General features: G+C 37.3%; 1 protein-coding gene across 3 annotated transcripts in view; it reads left to right on the forward strand.

The window, feature by feature from the left end:
• Nucleotides 1-12,654, forward strand: part of prkcq (protein kinase C, theta) — a 28,717-nt gene extending 16,063 nt beyond the window's left edge. For 2 of the 3 annotated variants that reach the window (XM_084408435.1, XM_084408436.1), the window contains exons 10-18: nt 537-675; nt 2,629-2,786; nt 3,309-3,482; nt 3,856-3,947; nt 4,061-4,123; nt 5,889-6,027; nt 6,169-6,357; nt 6,447-6,575; nt 10,509-12,654. In XM_084408435.1, coding sequence (XP_084264561.1) covers nt 537-675; nt 2,629-2,786; nt 3,309-3,482; nt 3,856-3,947; nt 4,061-4,123; nt 5,889-6,027; nt 6,169-6,357; nt 6,447-6,575; nt 10,509-10,667 — 1,242 coding nt within the window. In that variant the 3' untranslated portion in view covers nt 10,668-12,654. The remainder of the gene's footprint in view (nt 1-536; nt 676-2,628; nt 2,787-3,308; nt 3,483-3,855; nt 3,948-4,060; nt 4,124-5,888; nt 6,028-6,168; nt 6,358-6,446; nt 6,576-10,508) is intronic. The other variant, XM_084408437.1, reaches the window with a different exon arrangement.
• The last annotated feature ends 10,253 nt before the right edge of the window (nt 12,655-22,907 follow it).

The following is a 22,907-nucleotide window of genomic DNA, read 5'->3' on the forward strand; positions in this document are numbered from 1 at the left end:
ACAGTTTATTCCAATGGAGTTTGGCATTAGCATGATGCTAAGCTAACAATGTCATGCTCTAAAAACAATTTTGAGTACTGGATTCAATAAATGTATAATCAATCCCCCGGTTCCACAGACAAAAGGCAAAAGTCCCAGACTAAAATGCTTTATTGAGGTGTTTTAACTGAAAGCAACTTTCACTGACATATCTTAAAATATATCAGTGCCATTGTTTTGTCTCAAGATGCACACCAGTAATGTTTTTTTTCTGAGGCATGTTTATAAACCTGGCTAAATCTAAGCCCAGTCTGTGAAACCAGGCCAATATCTATTGACACTCGTCTGCCATATTTATTTAATGAAAATGTTCACAATGCAAATTAAAACAGTTATGTACAAAGGGACCATAGTGCGTTAGAGCAAGTTTCTGGACTAACTCAACTTAGTACGTGCTGGGCACAACATGACAAAGCCTGAAGGGTGTGTATGACCTACATTATCATGTGGTGTGAGTTGTTTAATCTGATATGAATTCAATGTGCTTCTTTCCATAGCAGGCTCGGAGTTCGCGGGATAGTGATATTGTTGGTCGAGAGGGTCCAGTGGGCGCAAGTCAGCCAGGGGTCACTAGAGAGCCTTCAGGACACTTACCCATTTCTCCTCTCACGCCTCCACCAGCTCTGCCACGCAAAGGTACGTATACCATATGCCAAAACGACGTGCACTCACACACTTGAGTGTCACAGAGTGTCGAACTTGCTACTAACCAAAAACTAATTTAATCAAATTACCTTAGACCAGGGGTTTTTAAAGTGTGGGCGCGTTTCAAATGAATGATTAATCATTTCGATCTATACATTATAGTGGAAACAATACTTTAAAAAAGTGAAAAATAAGCAGGTTTTTGGACAAGAGATGTCATTATGTTTCCGAGATCATTTTAAACCGTAAATATAGCTTAGAAACTGAACAGTTCTAGCATATATTTCTTAGTCAATAAATCCCACAGCTGCACTATTAGTCACTAATGCATTAATATAAATGTAATCTTTACTGTGCTACTTTATCTGTTTCTGATTTAGAACAAGCAGAAATCTGTGAGAAATATGATGACCCAAAGACAATAATAAAATAAGCTGAAGGAGCAATAGCCTCGTGGGCAGCGCTGTCATGTGTCATATGCCATATGCCATAGCAGTGTAACAAAGTTCAGGCTTATCTTTGTTCATTAATGACGTCATCAGGGACTAGTCGACTCGACTTTAATAACATAAAAGTCGACTTTAAAGTCACTAGGTAGTTATGTAATCCATTACATTACACATTTAAGTTAATATAATTTGACTACTTTTAGATTACTTTTGATGTAACTCATTTATCACATTGATTTGAAAAGGATAATCTTGTACCATATTGATATAAAAATACAAAGAGAAAGAAAATATATTCCATTCTTTGTTATCAAAAACATGAAGTGCATTCAATATTACATTATGTCAGGGTTTCCCAGACTGGGGTTCGTGAGTTTAATGAAAAGCTATTAATTAAATTCATAAATTTTTTTAATTAAAATAATTTTTTATACAATTTTAAAAATAGATTAAATATTGTATTTGTTTACCTGCATGTCATGTGACCATTAACCAACATCAGAGAACTGTGAAATGAATTGTATTGTTATTGTTGTTATTATTATTGATTTTATTATTGACCTAACTCTCAGGGGTACTTCAAGTAAATATATCAGGTCAAAGAGGTTCAGCTGACAAAAAAGTTGGGGAATCCCTGCATTGCATGTAAATATGAAATGAGGTGAATTTGTACATTTTTGAAAAGTAGGTAAAAAGCCTTCCAAAGACAGTAATATATGGTTAAATGAGTCACTGTAGTAATGAGTCACTAGTAAAGTTTTGATGGATGACGACTGTAAACAAGATAAAGACGATTACATTAGGCACACGAGAAGAGAGTACGTTATTATTGATGCACGAACAATGTGGATGACGTGTGTGTGCGGCGGTCTCTGCGCACTGATCGCTTTTGAAAATCAGGAAAAATTGGGGGTGGGAAGTGCCATTGTGTAGTTGTCATACAGGAAGCCCACAGTCTTTGACTTTGAAAACCCCTGCCTTAGACAGTCCGCTACCGATAGTTTTAGGTGACTGAAACATTCCCTGTATGAGGAATGGTTTCAATAAAAACATATAACATTCCTTCTCTAAAACTTCCCAGAATGGAGTTGTGCTTATAAGGAACTAGGTAGTTGATTGAGAGGTCTCCTGTGACACTGAATTTAAATTTAAGCTCAAATTACAGTTGATTTCAGTGGAATTTGACATTAGCATGTTGCTAAGCTAACAGTGCCATACTCTAATAAGCACAACATTTACATAGTACACAAAAAAAACAGGATAAAATAGGACGTTTTAATTACACAAAATTATTTTCTGTGAAAATTCGACCAGTACTTGATAAAATATCTATTGACATTCATTCATCCATTACTGAGCATTCTGGGATTGCCTTACACCAAAAAAACATTGCCGTTCTGAGAAGCTAATCAGGTTTTGGAACAGAGCAATTGATTTATTGATGCTGTCTTGTTCCATCTATTGACGTCCAGCTCTTCTCCGTTCCTCCCAACAGAGCATCAAGGCATTTCTTGGGACGCTACAGCTAAAGGTCGCAGGACAAGTCTTGAAGAGCCTGAGCCCCTGTATGCCACCCCACGCAAAGAGCACCACAAATTCACTCTAGACAATTTCATTCTGCATAAGATGCTGGGCAAAGGAAGCTTTGGAAAGGTACGAGTTTCTCAAATTTCAATTATATATACGGCTACCATATATTAACTTTTGAAACGACTGGCCTAAATACAAGGTATTTTTTGATTCTTTGGGTCAAACTGAGACAAAATAAAAATCTTTAATGAATAATCGTTGAATACCAAAAAGGAAATGAAGCTAAATCTTGGGAAAACATTGCCGTATTGAAACTAAACTTGGTAATTGTTAGCAACATACCTCTACAGTATGACCAGTTCCAAATTGGATACATAACACCTACTGGTCAAAGGCTGCAAAGCACAATTAAATCTGCTTTTTAAGCAACTGGCATAGAACCATAGTTCTGCTGTACTTCGACTTAACTGCTTACTCAATGTCCCTTGAAGTCAGTTCATTTTGTGGCTATTTTGGTAATGTCTATTGACAGCTATTATAAAAGTCACCACTGAATATGACTGTGTCCTATTAAACTGCATCTGGGAACATCATTCTGGATGCATTTTCTATAAATCTTGCATATATGCGTATGTGTGCTTGCAGGTTTTCCTGGCCGAGCTGAAAAGCTCAGGGCAGTTCTTTGCAGTGAAGGCCCTGAAGAAAGATGTAGTTCTGATGGATGATGATGTTGAATGCACTATGGTGGAGAGGAGAGTGCTGTCTCTGGCCTGGGAACACCCCTTTCTCACACACCTCTACTGCACCTTCCAGACCAGGGTAATACACACTGACACACTTAGCGATGGGCAGTTCGACATATAGCAATGTGTCATCTGGTAGAGACTGGTTGTTATTTGCTATGCTTTTGTTCTGTGGATTTAAAAATATTGTTATTAAAAAATCTTTTAAGAAAATAACAAGGGTTTGCAATGAAGAAGGGCCATTCTATTTCAAATATATTCACTTTATTTAGAATTAATAAAAACATTGTGAATAAAAAATAAAACATAATAATTATAAAAGGCCCTGAAATACTACAATATAATATTTTGTACATTCCACCCACTCCTATGACACACATTGAGCCACCCCCACATACTGAAGTAATTTGGTTATGTTAGACTGATTGTTTCTGTATTGGTCTTTAAAGGAAAATCTTTTCTTCGTGATGGAGTACTTAAACGGAGGCGACTTAATGTTCCACATTCAGACCTGCCACAGATTCGATCTCCCACGGTCCACGTGAGACTCATATGCAGCCCCCACAAACACATTTTAAAAGCTGAGACTCTGTGCCTACTCTTCTTTTCTGTGGTTTCACCCTCTTCCACCTCCTCTCTTCTCTTTGCTGATAGGTTCTACGCAGCAGAGATCATATGCGGCCTGCAGTTTCTACATTCTAAAGGCATTGTGTACAGGTATTCACTACTGTGGAAACTCTATACCATAAAATGAGCTAGATAGATAGACAGACGGATGGATGGATGGATATTTTATACTGTAAGTTATGTTTATTTAGCCTGGAAAATGTGTCAACATTAAAGGGGCCATGACTTGTTTTTTTATTTATTATTATTATTATTATTTTAATATGTTCCTTGAGGTTCACTTGTTAATGTTAATGGGTTTTTTTGCACAAAACACACACACACACGTTATGATTGGCTAATGTCATTGCATAGGAAACAGTATCAACGCCCACTTGCTATTGACTGAATGCTATGGTGCGATGATGTGTAACTATTCATCAATGTCTTGCTCTGGAGGAAGTCATACGAAAATATGTTTTCCCTTGTGACGTCACAGATCCCGCAATATGAAAATAGTAATTTTTGAAGCTTGATTAAATAAATGCATTGTAGTATTTCAAGTATTTCACAAGTAAGGTGTACATTTTCGAAACTCTTGACGAAAATCAAAACTGATAAAACAGCTAGTCATTCTTTCAAAACCTGATCCCATGCTTTTTCGTTAGTTTCAGTCCACATTATCATTGTTTCGAACACTTAATTATTGTAATGTAATGAGGACATTTGGTTTAATTACTGTATGATCTTCTTTCAATTTAGTACTTTTAACAATCAGTTCATTCAACAGCAAACAATGCAAGATACATGTTTCAAATCACCCTTGTTGCTAAAATAATTACAGTGATACAGACTACAGTTACCACATTAGAAAATACACTTGCATTACCTAACTTATGTAATCAAATCCATAATGTTTATAGTAATGTAATAGCATCTAGTGTTTTATCAAAAGATGTGATGAAGTTAAACTATAAACTATAAAACATAGTTTGCTGGCAATACAGTAAATGTTCTCACTGTGCCATATGACTGAATCTATACTGTAGTTGACCTTTATAGGGGCGAGTTACAGTAATGTGCCAATCTCTAACCATGGTAATCTGTTTACACTATCACATGGCATACATACCTTAATGCAAAATGCAGTATTTGATGCTGATGTTTCCTCTCCCTTGTACTCTATTCTGCTCTAACTTCACAAATGGCAAATTTCGCTGTCTCTCTCTCTTGCACACACACACACTTTGGACATAGTAGTGGTTATTATCTACAAATCACTCATGTAAAAATAATTCATTACATTTGGTTATCCATATCTGAAATTGCAAACAAGTTCTACAAAAATAAAATAAATCAATGTCTGTAGAAATCTATAGATGTACCAAATGATGATTAACCATTAAGTTCAGTTGGATTAAATAATAGACAAAAGCATTAGCCTAAACTGACCGAGAAGAGATACCAATCAAAAGTTGAATAGAAATACCATTATGAAAAGCAGTTTCTGTGAATGAAACATTTATATAGATGAAACACTTAGTTTGTGTTGTGAAAGGATACTTTGTGATTTTGTGTAAAACATATTGAAATGTTTGAAAAAAGTACACTTTTGATGATTGTGATATTAGTACTAAGAGTTTTGAAAATAGTATCAAAGCGAATAAAAAAACGAATAATGAGGAGGGCGTTTCAAGTTATGAAACTTACTGGATGTTTTAATAGTACAAAGACCTCTTATGTCAGAAGATCAAGACAAATTTGATTTCTCATGTCATGACCCCTTTAAGTGTATCTGGAACATGAATTTGCATTGAATTACAATGCACTTCCTCAAAGGCCATCGCTGATTTATTTGCGTGTTGTGACTTCGCAGAGATCTTAAGCTGGATAACATTTTACTAGACATTGATGGTCACATCAAGATTGCAGATTTTGGCATGTGTAAAGAGAACATAATTGGAGAAGCTAGAACCTGCACCTTCTGTGGAACACCAGACTACATCGCCCCTGAGGTGAGGATCTCTACCACCATTCACATATGTTAAAATAAAATAAAAATACTTTTATTACAATAAAAAATATTTGCATAAAAAATTTATTTAAGCAAATAAATCAATCAAATGTATTTGAACTATACGTTGTATGTTTCACAGATTCTGCTTGGGCACAAATATGGGACTTCTGTAGACTGGTGGTCATTTGGTGTACTTCTTTATGAGATGCTGATTGGCCAATCCCCATTTCATGGACACGACGAGGAAGAGTTGTTTCAGTCGATTCGCACTGATGACCCATGCTACCCACGCTGGTTAACCAGAGACGCAAAGGACATTCTTGTAAAGGTACGTAAGAGCCAATGATACAAAAAAATTAACCCTTTACTCTGATTTGTGAGTATAAACTATAACTGGGGTTTTATGACCGGTTCTAGCTATTTGTCCGGGAATCGGAGAAAAGGCTGGGCGTGAAAGGAAATATACGACAGCATCCGTTCTTCAGAGACACAGACTGGAACGCACTGGAGAAACGACAGGTGGAGCCGCCCTTCAGGCCCACTGTGGTAAGTTCATTACAGCCGTTGAAGTCTGTTTGTTCTGTTCCAAAACCTAATGAGCTCCCTACACAGGCATAGGATCACATGTATCATGAGTCTCAGTCTCAGTGGAACTACAACTGTCACAAAAATATGAAGACAGAAGTAATTTTTGCCGCTTTTCCACTACACAGTAGCAGCTCGCCTCGACTCGACTCGCCTTTGTTTGGTTTTTCACTGTGTAAAAGTTGTACCTGTACCTTTTTTTCGTATCACCTCCGGCGAGGTTCTGAGCGAGCTGAGGCGATACTAAAATGTGACGTGAAAACACGGCAGACTGCTGATTGGTCAGAGAGAATCGTCACTATTCACTGCGTCATCATTTCACACCGCCAGACGGTGTGTGTCGCGTAGAAGATTACGTCACGGCAGTTTCCTGCGGCGTCGCTATGATGACCAGGGACTATTGTGGAGGTACTATCTGCAATGGAAAACGGAGCGAAAAGCGAGCCGAGACGAGGCGAGTCGAGTCGCGTTGAGCTGGTACTGGTAATGGAAAAGCGCCTATAGTTCCTCATATTTTCATTTTGGTGACTTAAATGCATGGAATATTGTGCATAGATGTTGAAACCGAAACAAAAAGCTTTTAGGGATCCTACTCTCAGCCATCAACTGGTAAATTTTCACGAAATTGCTTTGATTCTTTCAAATAAACAATATACAATTGCATAAATTATTCTTAAACTGACCAAAGTGTGCAAAGGGAGAAGGTTACATTAAAAACACATTTTTACATAAAATTTTGATGTTAAAGGTACAATATGCAAGAATTTTGCATTAAAATATCCCATAATCTCAAGGCCAGTGTTATATATTTTGTTAAGTTGATTACTTACAATATCCCAAATGTTTCCAACTATTTTTTAATTGTGAGAAAATTGCGATTTTAACCAAGGAAACGGGGCGTTAGAGCAGGGGGGAGCTGGGAGTCGCCAGTCAATTGCGTCATATCCGCGTTATCCTCGGTTTCCGCTCGTACTGCGTGGAGTCCTGGACAAATGCGGAAGTTTTAGTTGTAGCGTCTATCAAGCAACAAACGTTAGCTTGTTTTGTGCAGTCGTTATGGAACACATTTATTCTTTACCGATTGTAGCTGGTTCTGTCGACAAAGCATGCTTAATTTTATATTTTCCAAATGTAGCATTCGGTAATAGTTATGTTTATGTAAGGGAAGTATTATTGCTTTAGATTTGTGTTTAGTTCATTGACATTGTTTATGGTGTTTATGGCCATGTAAATAAATATAGCATGTGTTATACATAAAGATTCATCAGTATTTTGGCAAATGATGTGGGTATGTTCGAATGTACTTTTACAACAATTGTTTAGAACACGTAAAACTGCGCCGCGTTATCACAACAATGAATTCGACATACAGTAACATCTATGATAACCAATTTAGTATTAAACCTTACTTTTCTTGCGGTTAATTCATTTTAATGAAATAAAAGTGTGATGAGGTTCAAGAGTGAGGAAGGAAGAAGACAGGGGTCGGCGTGACTGGGACTTTATTAAAATAAAGCAAAACAAACAAAAGTCCCGCACAACGCGCATTCACCGTGGCAACCGCGACGGCACAAAACAAAAATGAGAGCTCGGATCCACCGGTTTTCTTTCTCTGCGTCCAATTTTCTCTTCAGTCTCTCTCTCGTTCCAGCGCGTGGCTTATAAGCAGTCTCTCCACGCCGATCACTGCAATAGACCTTTCTCACAATAACCGGAAATACGTAATCGTTGTGGAAGCGGCGTTCCTGTCAAGCGTCAACACACCAGAAAAACATAAACGCGGGCAAGTTTAAAATGGATCAAAGAGTCTACACAACTTCATTAACGGATTTGCCAAATATTACATTTGCTGATGTGACGACTCGTAGAGGAAAACTCCATCACCAAAAAGAAAAAACTAAATAAAGGGTAAAAAAATTTCCACACGGAATTTGTCCATAAATATCAAGGTAAGTAGAGAGCGAGGCTAACTGTTACTGAACTGTTAATTAAAATGACACATCATTAGCGTGTCAATAGCTCTTGCTAGTTGCTTGCGCCATTTGTTTATGTTGCTTTGACTGTGGAGGAAGTAGATTACCACGACGATTGCGTATTTCCGGTCACAAATACGGAAGTTGTGAGAAAGGTCTATAAGACACAGGTGTTCGTCATTTGCACTTGACCTTCTTGCTCGTCTCTTCTCTCTCCCATTACAGACCGCACTGAACCACACCCGCCTCGCCACAAAAAGCATGTCATTATAAAAATAGAACTTAGCCTCATCCATGAACATGATTTTTCGATTCCCGTCTGACTGATTTACATCCACGTTGGAGTTTAAAACGACAGTTCCCATCATTCCACACTCCTTCACATCGTCATCAAGCTACGCCGTTGTTGTTGTTTGGAATGTAGCGCCCTCTAGAGGTCAAAAATTCTTGCATATTGTAGCTTTAAAGCCCCACTATGTAGGATTTCCGTTTTGGTCAAACAACGACCCCTAGAGTCGCTGTGGACTACTTGTATTTAACGTTACTGTCGTAAATACCACTCACGCAGAGCAGTCTCTTCACTCACGGCCTGATTCCCTCCCCCCTGTATACCGGTCCCCGTTCAGTCGGAAAGAAGCTGTAACGAGTGGAAATAAGGTGTGTCCCCTTTAAGAGCTGCGCGCGCCCTGTTTAACTTTCGGCAGTCTGTATTGTATGTGCGCCTCGAACACCCCGTAAGCGGGTTGTTTCTGTTTGACGCTCATTCTTGTCCTATTTTTGTCTATCAAGTAATGCTGTGGACGGTAGAACATGTGACAGACAGTTACACGAGTTCGATTGGGGAATAAACACAACGCGTTACAAATCGTCGGACATCGAACAAGCACAGCTAGCCTCCGAAGATGTCTACTAATCCATCTACAAGAACGCCAGGTGCTTGTCCGAGTGATATACAATATAAGCAATATACTTACAAGTCCAACAGCATGTGAGGACGTGTTGGGGGAAGTGAGGTAGCCTATGCCGTAAAGCAGTCGAATTTTGTAGTTCTTTTTGTGCGCGGGTGTTACTACCCGAAACCCGAAGTTTAAAAGTACGATTAAAAACTATACAAACCCCGTCAGGCTATGGCAGACGTGTCATTCAACCTATTTTAAGTCGATGTACCATCACAAGGATTTTGGAAATATATTATGAAGGTTGAAAAGTTACTTAGTGTTACTTTAAATCCACTGTTGTTTTATACAGAATTATTCTATAGTCCATACAGTATTTAATGCAATTACATCAGAAGTAACTGTAATTAAATTAACAAACATTAAGAGTAATCCCCTTACTTTACTTTTTAAAGGGAAAAGTAATTAAATTACAGTAATTAGATTACTTGGTAATTAATTACACTCAACACAGTGTGCGACATTATTCCCTATGAAGATCATTTCTCGGGAACTTTTCAGGTTCCATTTCAGTTAAAGGATTAGTTCACTTCAAAATTAAAATTCAGTCATCATTTACTCAACCTCAAGTTTTTTCAAACCTGTATGAGTTTCTTTCTTCTGCTGAAAACAAAAGAAGATATTTTGAAGAATATGGGTAACCAAACAGTTGATGTACCCTATTGACTTCCATAGTATTTTCTTTCTTCCTACTATGGAAGTCAATGGGGTACATCAGTTGTCCGGTTACCGACATTCTTCAAAATATCTTCTTTTGTGTTCAGCAGAAGAAAGAAACTCATACAGGTTTGAAACAACTTGAGGTTGAGTAAATGATGACAGAATTTTCATTTTGAAGTGAACTATCCCTTTAAGGACCTGACTTAGCAGGCAGTTCCATATGTAGACATTAAACTGCAAAGCAGCAGCTCACTAGATTTTAGACTGTTACCTGTGACTAACACATTGAGCCTTTCTGTTTACAGAAATCAGCAAGTGACTGTAGTAACTTCGACAAGGAGTTCATAAATGAGAAGCCTCGGCTCTCCGTCACAGACCGTATCATCATCAACAGCGTGGACCAGAGCATGTTTGAGAACTTCTCTTTCATCAACCCCGCCATGGCCCGTCTCAAGAACCCCTGACTCACAAACATTCATTAAAGACATTTGTGCTAATACTGTGAACAGGTCCAAAGCAAAAGACAAACACTCACATGAACATTATATCAGCCTCTGGTCAACCTCATTTCATACTACAGTATGTGCAGTGATTAAAAGACACAGTAATGTCAAATTATATATAATATAAGATATATATATATTGTTATTATTATATTATTTAGTGCCTCCTTGCATTTTTGTGAGATGAAACAAAAAAGAGCATATGAGCAAAATAACCACATGTTGGATTAGGGGTTTCAAACAACTAACTAACAGAAAAAGTTAAAGTCCCCCTGTAGTCGATCATTGTATCCCTTATATCCACTCATCTTTGGCATATTTAAACATTTTTTACTGTGATTTTTTTTTTATTATTATTACTATTCATGCCTTAAAATAGCTTGAATGTAACTCTACACCCTTCCCAGACAGCAATATAGTGTCTGCCCTGATCCGGCCCACATCTGGTATGTGGATTCCACGTGTATTAGATGTGGGCCGGATTTGGGCAGACACGTTGCTGTCTGGGTTGCTTCATTTAGTATAACCGGAGTCGTGAATATGCAAATGAGCCCCGCCTCCACTCACTCACACAACGACAAGTCGATGTATCAGATTGGTAATGCGTTTTATGTATCGCTCTCTACAACGTCGAACACATTACGATGATCAATATGATTAAGCGCCTTTGGCTTGATGTTATCAAACAGCTGATAATGTGTTGCTAATGTTACACAAACCCCTTCACCATCTCAGACTCAGACAGCTGCCTTCTAACAATCAGCATCCTTAGAAATGTTTTGAACAACTTAGAATCTCAGTGGAGAAAACATAACATCATAATATACATCATATAAATAATTCACCCAATATATTGCTAAATGTACCCGAATTTTAATATCAGCAGAATTATATACCATGAGAACTTGGCTTCTCTTGAGACTCTAATGATATGCTAAAGCCCACCCCCCTCATGACGTGATTGGTTACAAAGTAGTTTGTGACGTCAGAAACACCAGTAATTTGAAATTATGTTTTTGAGACTGTCTTTGGTTCACTGCAGTTTTAAAGAGAAAGTACTCAGCAATGGTGTTGACATGAATTTGCACATGGTTTGTCTTAAAGCATATTAAAAACACCACATAGACAAATAAACAACATTAAAAGATTGATTTTCACCACAGGGGGACTTTAATATTGACTAACTTACAATTTTTTGCTCAGCCAACCGAACTCGAAATAGAATCAAACACAACAGATGTGAATGATACCTGAATGAATTAATCCATATTGAACGAGTCAGAGTGAATGAGGCACTTATCGCCACCTACTGGTATAATGACGCAAGTTACAAAAAAAGGCCAATGAAGAATCCCAGACAACAGTGTTGCCCATAGACATTATTAAATATGGAAGTGACGAAAGTGAAGTTGTGCAGGTGATGAATTTGAAAAAAGGTTCACATTTCATATTGTGGGTTGTATTTGTTTGAAATGCATTTATTGTCATAGGCTATCAAGATAGTTGTGCCTGGTTGTGCATCATCAAAGTCACACACACACAAAAAAAGAATATTAGATTCAATATGTTTTATTAGAATGAATGTGCTGGTGTCCTTATCTTTAATAATGATCAGATTTATGTGTTCCATAATACTGAATTCTAAATGCCTTGTATAAAAGTGTTGTGGCAAAATATCACACTGTAGCAAACTGTACGTTCAGTGGAATTCTGCTATGTTCTTGGATTGTACAAAGTTATATGTGAATTCTTGAAAATTAATGTGTAGTGCATAAAACTGAATATATTTAGAGAGACTGTTGTCGTGTCTGTGTAGTCAGCATTATGATTTCTTGTGAGACGTCTAGAAATGATTTCCTTCATTATATTAGGCTATGTATGGTTATTTTACGGTGCATGAAAATTAAAGCTTTATTGTTGAATAAATTAAACTGTGCTACAACAAAGCCACGAATAATAACAACAACAACGAAAGCTGAATTGTTGATTGGGGTCTTTGGGACAAAACTAATCGAGGAACAAGTGTTTTAGACGAAAGGCAAGTCAAAATTGAAATGTTGGCATAGTAGCCTATATTACATTTGCTATAGTATAACATAAGTATAACTCAATAGGCTTCTTTATGAAAACGTCTGTGACAACATGCTACTCAATAGGCCTATTGAGCTACAAAAACTTTGTAGGCTACATGAATATTTTTAAGTTTAGACGGCTTTTAATCTAGGTGTGAAATCAACATAGCATTTACATATTTGGACTTCTGACTCAAAACATGGAGTTACAAATATTTAGCCCTTGTGAATACAGTGAACAGTGATATGCAAACGCTTACATTAAAATCAACAATGGCACATTGAGTCCACTAGAGGTCAGAATTTACTTCAGAATGAAATCGGAGAGCGAGAGACCGGAAAAACAACGAGACAAATGTTTAGCGCACATGACCATTGAGTCATAGTCAGGAAAATGAGTCATGTTTTGTATCAATGTGATATAACACTATTCCATGTGTTTTAAAGATAAAATAGTTGGCACACGGATAAAAAAAAAGTTCTCAATTACTTGAAGTGACTCTGGTCATTAGCATTTTATTCGTTTGCAGTGCTTGGTTCGATTCATAGAGAGATGGACATATTCACTATGCCCACAGACTCGGAGACAGATTATTGTCTCGACGGTCACCTAAGATGACCTGACCGGGCGGTTTAACTTATCTTTCACCTTCAGACAACTAATTTCATCACCCTGAACTTGTATAAACTGTCACACACTCTTCCTCGTGACATTTCCCCTACACCACACACACACCCTGCCTGCAGTGCATACGCAGTTCACTTTATGATGCTATGCAGGTGCAAGACCATAAATGGAAGTGAATTTCTATCACGTGATATCCAATATCACTATTACACACATGTTAATTACCAGCTGTAATTTATTTATTTTATTTTATATATAATTTTTTTTTTTTACTGAACTATGAATTTGCGTGTATGCATGTACTTTCAAACACTGTCTGAGTGTCTGTACAAAATACTCCTCGTTTGATGCGGTTTGAAAGTGTTCAGATTGTACACAGCCAAATGCTTTGGGTAAATGCATGAGCTGCCCATGAGTTCATTTGCATGAGTTCATGCAAACTCGCTGTCACACCCTGCAAACCACCATAACCTGGCATCACCTAATTAACCCATTTCCAAGTAGGCTGATTGCTCAGTTTGTATATTCAAAGGCTCCATAAACAAACACGTGCACAACTGACTCCACTGTGGTCAAGGTTAAATAATGTAGCCTAGACATGTCACTGTAGCTGAAGTACTTTGTCCCCAAGGGATTTATTGTTATAATGCTCAAAGTCTGTCTATCTATTTATCTGTCTCGGTCTGCCTGTCTGTCTATCCATCCATCCGTCCATCCATCCGTCTATCTATCTATCTATCTATCTATCTATCTATCTATCTATCTATCTATCTATCTATCTATCTATCTATCTATCTATCTATCTATCCGTCTGTCTGTCAATTGATCTATCCATCCATCCATCTGTCTATCTATCTGTCAAATGATCTTCCCATCCGTCCGTCTATCTGTCTGTCTGTCTGTCTGTCTATCTATCTATCATCCATCTATCCATCCGTCTGTTTGCCTATCTATCTATCTATCTATCTATCTATCTATCTATCTATCTATCTATCTATCTATCTATCTATCTATCTATCTATCTATCTATCTATCTATCAATCAAATGATCTTCCCATCCGTCCGTCTATCTGTCTGTCTGTCTGTCTATCTATCTATCATCCATCTATCCATCCGTCTGTTTGTCTATCTATCTATCTATCTATCTATCTATCTATCTATCTATCTATCTATCAATCAAATGATCTTCCCATCCTTGTCTGTCTATCTATCTATCTATCTATCTATCTATCTATCTATCTATCTATCTATCTATCTATCTATCTATCAATCAAATGATCTTCCCATCCTTGTCTGTCTATCTATCTGTCTATCTATCTATCTATCTATCTATCTATCTATCTATCTATCTATCTATCTATCTATCTATCTATCTATCTATCTATCTATCTATCTATCTATCTATCTATCTATCTATCTGTCTGTCTGTCTGTCTGTCTCTCTATCAAATGATCTTCCCATCTTTCTTTCTTTCTTTCTTTCTTTCTTTCTTTCTTTCTTTCTTTCTTTCTTTCTTTCTTTCTTTCTTTCTATCTATCTATCTAATGACCTTCCCATCCTTCCTTCCTTCTTTCTTACTTTCTTTCTTTCTTTCTTTCTTTCTTTCTTTCTTTCTTTCTTTCTTTCTTTCTTTCTTTCTTTCTTTCTTTCTTTCTTTCTTTCTTTCTTTCTATCTATCAATTGATCTATCTGTCCGTCCGTCTGTCAATTGATCTATCCATCCATCCATCCATCCATCCATCCATCCATCCATCTGTCTGTCTGTCTGTCTGTCTATCTATCTGTCAGTTGATCTATCTATCCATCCGTCTGTCTGTCTATCTGTCAAATGGTCATTCCGTATGTCCGTCTGTCCGTCTATCTATCTATCTATCTATCTATCTATCTATCTATCTATCTATCTATCTATCTATCTATCTATCTATCTATCTATCTATCTATCTATCTATCTATCTATCTATCTATCTATCTATCTATCTATCTGTCTGTCAATTGATCTATCCATCCATCCATGGCCATCTATAGTTTAGTGGCAGTGATCTATGGGCAGTGTTATTTTGAGAATGCTGCTTGATTCAGTGCACGTATTTGCGCGACCCTGTACTACCTGAAAGTAGGCATGCGTTTCTCTTTGTGTATGTGCACGACGTGCTTGGCTGATGGTCCAGCATTGAGAGTAAGTTAATCTAGATGGGGGCCAGAGTCAGTGTGCAAAGTAATGGGATCTAAAGTGATCAAGGTCAAGAGCAGACAACAGTCTCACACATCCAGCCTAGACACTTGCGAGATTAGTCTATTAAACAGTCAGCATTGAAGAGATTTCTTACGCTCGAATGAGTGCAGTGGAGAAACTATTTTATCATGTGAGAAGAAAATGGAGAAAATTACATAGGAGAAAGTGGAAAACTGGAAAAGGATGCTGAAAATGTTAAATAAAAAGTGGTGAGACGTTGACATGGAATTATACATTTAGAAATTACATAATTACAAAACACATTTAGATTATGAGGTCTTATACTGTAAGGCTGAAACACTGCAAGACAGCCAGTGACATGACGCATGGCATGTTCGGGAAGTGATCTATTACTGATTTCGTGATAACAGGATTAGGTTTAACAGTGAGTGTGCATGATGCAAGGTTAGCAGGGAGAGCACTGTATCGTCATCAAAATCCATTAAAGGGTTAGTTCACCCAAAAATGAAAATTCTGTCATTAATTACATATCCTCATGTCATTCCAAACCCGCAAGTCCTTAGTTCATCTTCGGAACAATATTTTTGATGAAATCAGAGAGCTTTCTGACCCTCCTTAGACAGCAATTTAATTACCACTTTCAAGGCCCAGAAAGATAGTAAAGGTACTACGCTATTCACATAGTAAACACAGCGCTTCCAAAACGCTTCCAGCGCTTTCTACGCCAAAACGCCGCCTCACTATTGGCGGACGCATGCGTGTGATGTTGACACAGCCAATGATGAGCCGCCGTTTTGACGTAGAACCCAGAGGCGCTGCACTGTTTACTATGTGAATGGCACAGGAGACTGACATGGAAGATAAGAGATTGTTGAATAAAGTTGCTATCTTTGTTTTGTTTTTGCGCACAAAAAGTATTCTCGTCGCTTCATAACATTAAGTTTGAACCACTGTAGTCACATGGACTATTTTAACAATGTCTTTACTACCTTTCTGGGCCTTCGAAAGTGGTAATAACGTTGCAGTCTTTAGGGCAGTCAGAAAGCTCTCTGATTTTATCAAAAATATCTTAATTTGTGTTCCGAAGATGAACGAAGGTCTTACCGGTTTTGGAACGACATGAGGGTGAGTAATTAATGACAGAATCTTCATTTTTGGGTGAACTAACCATTTAACACAAGTAGTCAGAGAGAAAAAAAGAACCTTCATTTAAAGTTCACATTGTGCAAGGTCCGTGATAAATAGGAAGTTCTAAGCACTGTTCCCCCACACACAATGTGCTCTCATCTTGTTGTAATTCTTTGCTGAAATGTATACAAAACCAGAAAACTGACTAACATTCACCTAGTCTGTCAGTTTAGCAACTCTGGACAAACACAAACCAATAACAACCTCTTCAGGAAAAGACACACAGAAGCAACCGTTTAACCCTTGACTGATACTGGGAATTCCTAAAACACGTAATATTGAAAGCGGTCCAGAAAACGTCTTTTATATCCTTTTATCTCGGCCTGGAAAGTACTGTCATTTAAGGTGGTCTATTGTATTTTCTAAGCAAATGGACAAAAAGCTCCATAGACTAGGCTACATTGAAGGTGAAACTTGTGAGTGGGTTGTTTTGAGGCAAGTAAGACCTTAGCAACCACCTAGATCAACCCAATCGAAAAGCAACAAATTAAAAAACACAACAACTGCTTAGCAACACCCTGGAAACGACAGAACACCCTAGCTAACACCTGGCAAGGCCTAGCAAACATCCAAAACACCCAAGCAACAAACGAAGCTAGCTAAACTTCTAGCAACAAACTAAAAAACCAGCTGTATAGTAACATAATTGTAAGGGAACACTTACCTCAACGTCATGGTAGTAAGTTCTGGTTGGTCAAACATCATATTTTCTTCAAATTAGGTTATTTTAAAGCTGAATCGCTGTGGTAACTTTTGAGCTACAGTATATGGTCAGAAATGGTAACTGACACATTAGCATAACCATTATTTTAGGTGTACTCAGTTCATTTGTTTTTGTTGAACTGGCTGATAAGATTGTCGTTTTGGGATTTATACTGACATCTAGTGGCATGGATGTATTATCAAACAAAGCTAAAGTTTTCCGTTTGTCACTGTAGAAGTGTGCTATTTGCAGATAGTCAACCGTTACTTTATTCTGTGAGCATAAGTGTCCAATAAAGGTTTTACAGAGATAAAAACGAGGCTGGATAAAGCCTATGGTCTCCATGTAAAATAAATAATTATAAAAAGTAGTCTAATAAGCAGTTTTTATTAGGCTACTGATATATGATTGCATCTCATCTTCTTAAAGGAACCGTATGTAAGATTGTGGCCAAAACTGGTACTGCAATCACTTTCAAATTACTGTAGAGCGGTGTATCCCCTCCCCCTCCCCCCTGACTCGAGGTTGCCAGATAGGCTGCAGGATCCAGCAGGAACGTTTGTAGCTGCAGCTGTGGTAACTAGAGCTGAGCTGGCAACCCGGATGCCGAAACACTACTGACTTCGTGATTGGTAGATAGGTGGAGGGTGGCGCATCAGGCCAAAACACAACATGACAACATCAACATCAGTTGAGGGCTGCAACTTCACTTTTTAAATGACAATATCCTGGCCGGACTACTGTTGTCAGTGATATAAGTATTTGAAATGAACATGATTTCTAGTGACATATCAGGGCCATTTTATGATGAATTGAAATACATTTCTTACATACGGTTCCTTTAATTTTAAATAAATGTTTTCAAATGATTTCACTTGTACACTCTAAGAAATAAAGGTGCAATGGTGTTCTATATAGAACCCTATATGGGTTCTTGACTCAATTTTAAAGAACCATTTATGCCAAAAAGGTTCTATATAAGGAGGAATGTCTTTAATGATTACACTTAAAAAAAATTGTTTAACTGTTTTATTATTATTATTATTATTATTATTGTGATAAAGTATGTTACGATCTGTTTAATTCATAAAAATTCAAATAAAAAATAAGGTTCTATTTTTAATGAGTGAATAAATATTGAGTGCACCTTTTAACATTGTCTAAACTAAGTATTTTAAACTTTTTTACTTTAATTGGATGAAAAAACCTAACAGCTGTCCAGTACATTTTGAAATGTCCCATGTTAGAGGTCACGGTGTCACACCATTTCTGGCCCAACAATGCCAGTAATCGTGTGATTGTGATGTAATGGTCTGGCAAATGCAGTGCTTGTTTATTTTTCTCCTTCGAATTCCTGTCCACTCAATGACATCATTCCAAAAAAAGGGCAAGGGAAATGTACTGGGAGCTCATGAGCAGTCTAATTCAAATTCATTGGGTCGCTCATGCAGTGTAAATCAATGGGATTTTTCCGTTTCATTGTCTGCCAGTAATCCAATCAAATAAGCCAAGAATATTACATCCTCACTTTAAAACAAAATACATAATTATCCCCCACAAACCACTCAGTAAATGATGCAAAACAAAACAAACACTGCTAAATATGTTTTGTGTGTGTGTGTGTGTGTGAGTGTGTGTGTGTGTGTGTGTGTGTGTGTGTGTGTGTGTGTGTGTGTGTGTGTTTTCTTCTCACTGGTATGCCTCACATTGCTTCCTGTACATTTTAAAGCACAATGAAGCTTTTGTGGTCACTGTCAGATGTCTAGGCCACATGTGCACAGATACACATTTTGGAAATACCACCATTTGCAATATTAAAAAAAGAGTGTGACCTGTCCTTTTGTCCTTTTGTCCTTTTGTTTGCCTGTCACTTCTGCATTTGTGTGTACATGTGTCCTCATCTGTCGTTTTGTAACTGAATGGCAGTATTAAGTCAGTTTTTCTTGGGCAACTATAGTTATGACAACTCTTTTAGCAGGGCTAATAAGCGCACGCTCACCTGAGATCTGACTGTTCAGGACTCCAGGGACAGTTGTTGGATGACATTCAGGAACTGGTTTAGGTTACTGATGCACACTCGCTCCTTTGAGGCTGGACTTGGAGCAAGGGGAAAAAAGGAACTGAACCAAGCCCCATCCAGTGAATGTGAGAAGTATCACGTCCACCTGAAAGTCTGTCCTCCACCCCCCTCTATCCCGTTCTCTCACTCCGCCCATCTTATTCTTCCTCCGCTGTTCAAACCGTAATTTAGAGACAGAACTGGGCGAGGTTTGGCACAAATGAGACGCAGACATCCCATCATTTTGTATCTGCACTGTAAAGAAATAAAGAAAAAGAAAAAATGTAGTGTTTGTCAAGCTCAGAAGATGAAGAAAAATCTGGCTTTACAGTTTTTCTCCATTGGTTTGGCTCATTTCTTGAAACAGAAATGACATTCTCAAAACAACATGGACAAACCTCCAAACCACTTGGCAATTGTTCACAACAGAATTTAATTTCTCATTCATTTCATCAAATTGCAAATGTCTAAGTACATGTCTCAATGTCTCAGAACATCTTTGCAAATGATTAAGTACAGGTAGCCTACATTTAGCACAATTTCCAAGTGAATAGATCTTGTTGATCTAAACTGATTGTTGATTCTCAGTCTAATGGTTGTTTGCTCCAAAACGTGTCAGCGTCATTTCATTGTATAAGTCATCACATGCACAATAGTCTGTTCAATTGTCAAAATTAGTCAAGAACATAATACCATGAATACCATATATGTGTGTGTATAATTTTTTTTTTTTTTTACATTTTCAAACGTAACTAACATTTTCAAACGTATACCATATTATATACCGTATAACATTACTGGCCACCGGGCCACGGTGGATGTCCCAGGCCAGTGACGGGGCAATATAAACTATGTGTGCTGCCATATCTGAGAATGGTGTGGCCACTCACATCGCAGTCTTGGCCCATACAATACACAGAAGCTCCTCATCTTCTTGGACCGCCTTCATTTTGATTTGATCCCTGAAAATGAGAGAGGCCTTGTAGGGCCTCACCTACCACAATATGTCATTGTATGGGACATATTTTCATAATATATTAGAGTATATTATGCTGTATACATTTTCTTTTTACTCTGATGTATGGAAGTTACTTTATATGTATGAATGATAATGGTTACAATTTCCTTGGCAGTATGAGTGCAATATGTGATGTCAAACCTTGGAGGCTACTCTTAGCCTAAAATCCTATTCTTTTTTTTTTTTTTTTTTTCTGTCTTATACACAATTGTATTCTGTTAGCTAGACAAAAAAACAGTACAGTAACCATTGTCAATGAAGGACTGGGCTAAGACTGAAAGGTGGACATGAGGGATATTTCAATGGTCCTCTGCCATAGTGACAAAACATCGAAACATTTTGACTTGCAGTGCTTACACAATGCCAAAGGGACGAAGCATTTTGGGGGCACTGACTGTTTAAATGAGAAGGAAATTTAGTTTTGACACATGAGTGAACTGTTTTGGGAGAGGTATGAACTTTTACAGGTGAACCATGGTGTTGTGCCGAACCATCCACGTTATTCTGGCAAAAGCACCAAGAGTGTTGAGAATGTCCGATCTGTTTCAAGAAATGAGCCAAAGCAATTGAAAAGGATATTTGCCATTTTCGTGGCACTGACTCTTTATATGGGAAACAAATTTAGTTTTGAAGCATGAGTGAACAGTTTTGGGAGAGATGTGAGCTTTTGCAAGTGAGCTTTAGTGTTGTGCTGAACTGTAAGACTGTTTTGCCAAATGATCTTAGAGTTTTGAGAATGTAATTTCTGTTTCAAGAAATGAGCCAAACCAATGGAGAAAAACTGTAATTGACTTTCCTCACTAAATAGCCAAGGGGGAACTTTTATAGAGACTTTTAAGAGGCTTAATGGAGTTTGCATTTATGCTGGCTTATAAATTTGTCTCAGGTGTTTCTCCTAAAATTCATTTCGATAAAAACTTTTAGAAGCATAGATTGTGATGTTGAAAGATGGATGGATGGATGGATGGATGGATGGATGGATGGATGGATGGATGGATGGATGGATGGATGGATGGATGGATGGATGGATGGATGGATGGATGGATAGATAGATAGATAGATAGATAGATAGATAGATAGATAGATAGATAGATAGATAGATAGATAGATAGATAGATAGATAGACGGACGGACGGATGGGAAGACCATTTGACCGATAGATAGATGGATAGATAGATCAACTGACAAATAGATAGACAGACAGACATACGGATGGATAGATCAATTGACAGACAGACAGATGGATGGATTGATCAATTGACAGATAGATAGACAAACTGAGAGATAGATAGATAGATAGATAGATAGACAAACAGATAGATAGATAGATAGATAGATAGATAGATAGATAGATAGACAAACAGATAGATAGATAGATAGATAGATAGATAGATAGATAGATAGATAAAGAAAAGGAAAATTTGAGCCATTAAAAAGATCACATTTATAATTTTTTCAATGTAAAGTTTTATTGCTAGAGACTGTTGAATCACTCCTCCAGTGAATATGAATACTGGGCACAGTGAAAGTGAAGCCTGCATGATGTAGCGTTTCCATGGAAACCCTGAAAGATGCCAAGTTAACTAAACTAAAGACTGTCTCTTCTGCAGTCTGGTACACTTTTATGGTCACTTCTGAAAAAAAAGAAAAAGAAAGTTGACTAAGCATTTCTTTTCTATTTGAGTGTTCATGTTGGCCAGTATGAGCATGCATGTGTGAAAGGGATGGTTAGAGTGGGGCGGAGAGACAGAAAGTGAGTACGTGAGTCCGAACACACCATACTCTGGGATTAATTATTCAGCCGTGAACGAGGGATAAAGAGAGAAAAAAGGAGGAGAGGCAAACGTGAAAGAGATCTGCGTGCCACATAAGGACAGTGGTGCCAGTCTGCCATCTCAGTCGATATCTTAATACCCCATAGATCCGTTGATGAACGTTTGTTTTTCTTTGATGGGTGTTTCTCAGTGAATTTTTTTTTTTTTATTCAACTTTTTTTTTTATGTGAAGGTCACATCAAAAATGTGTTCGAATTTTTTTTATCATTTACCTTTGGTACTTTAACATATGCTGTTATGTATTTATTTTATTGTCTCAAAACCAAAAATCTAATCATAAAATATGAAAAATCTATCATAAAATATTAACATGGTTTTAAACCTTCATAATCTAAACAAAAAGTGAAAGAATCACACAAACTGTTTCAATTTTCATTGTGTTAAATTAATTATTTATATATATTTTTGGAGAAAACTTTATAAGAGGCAAATTTGTTGATCTTTAAATGACCCCATAAAATTAGCATTAGTTTAACACTGGTGATAAATAAAATATAATCTTTA

The sequence above is a fragment of the Rutilus rutilus genome (assembly GCF_951802725.1).
Source record: "Rutilus rutilus genome assembly, chromosome: 4".
NCBI classification, from domain to species: Eukaryota; Metazoa; Chordata; class Actinopteri; order Cypriniformes; family Leuciscidae; genus Rutilus; species Rutilus rutilus.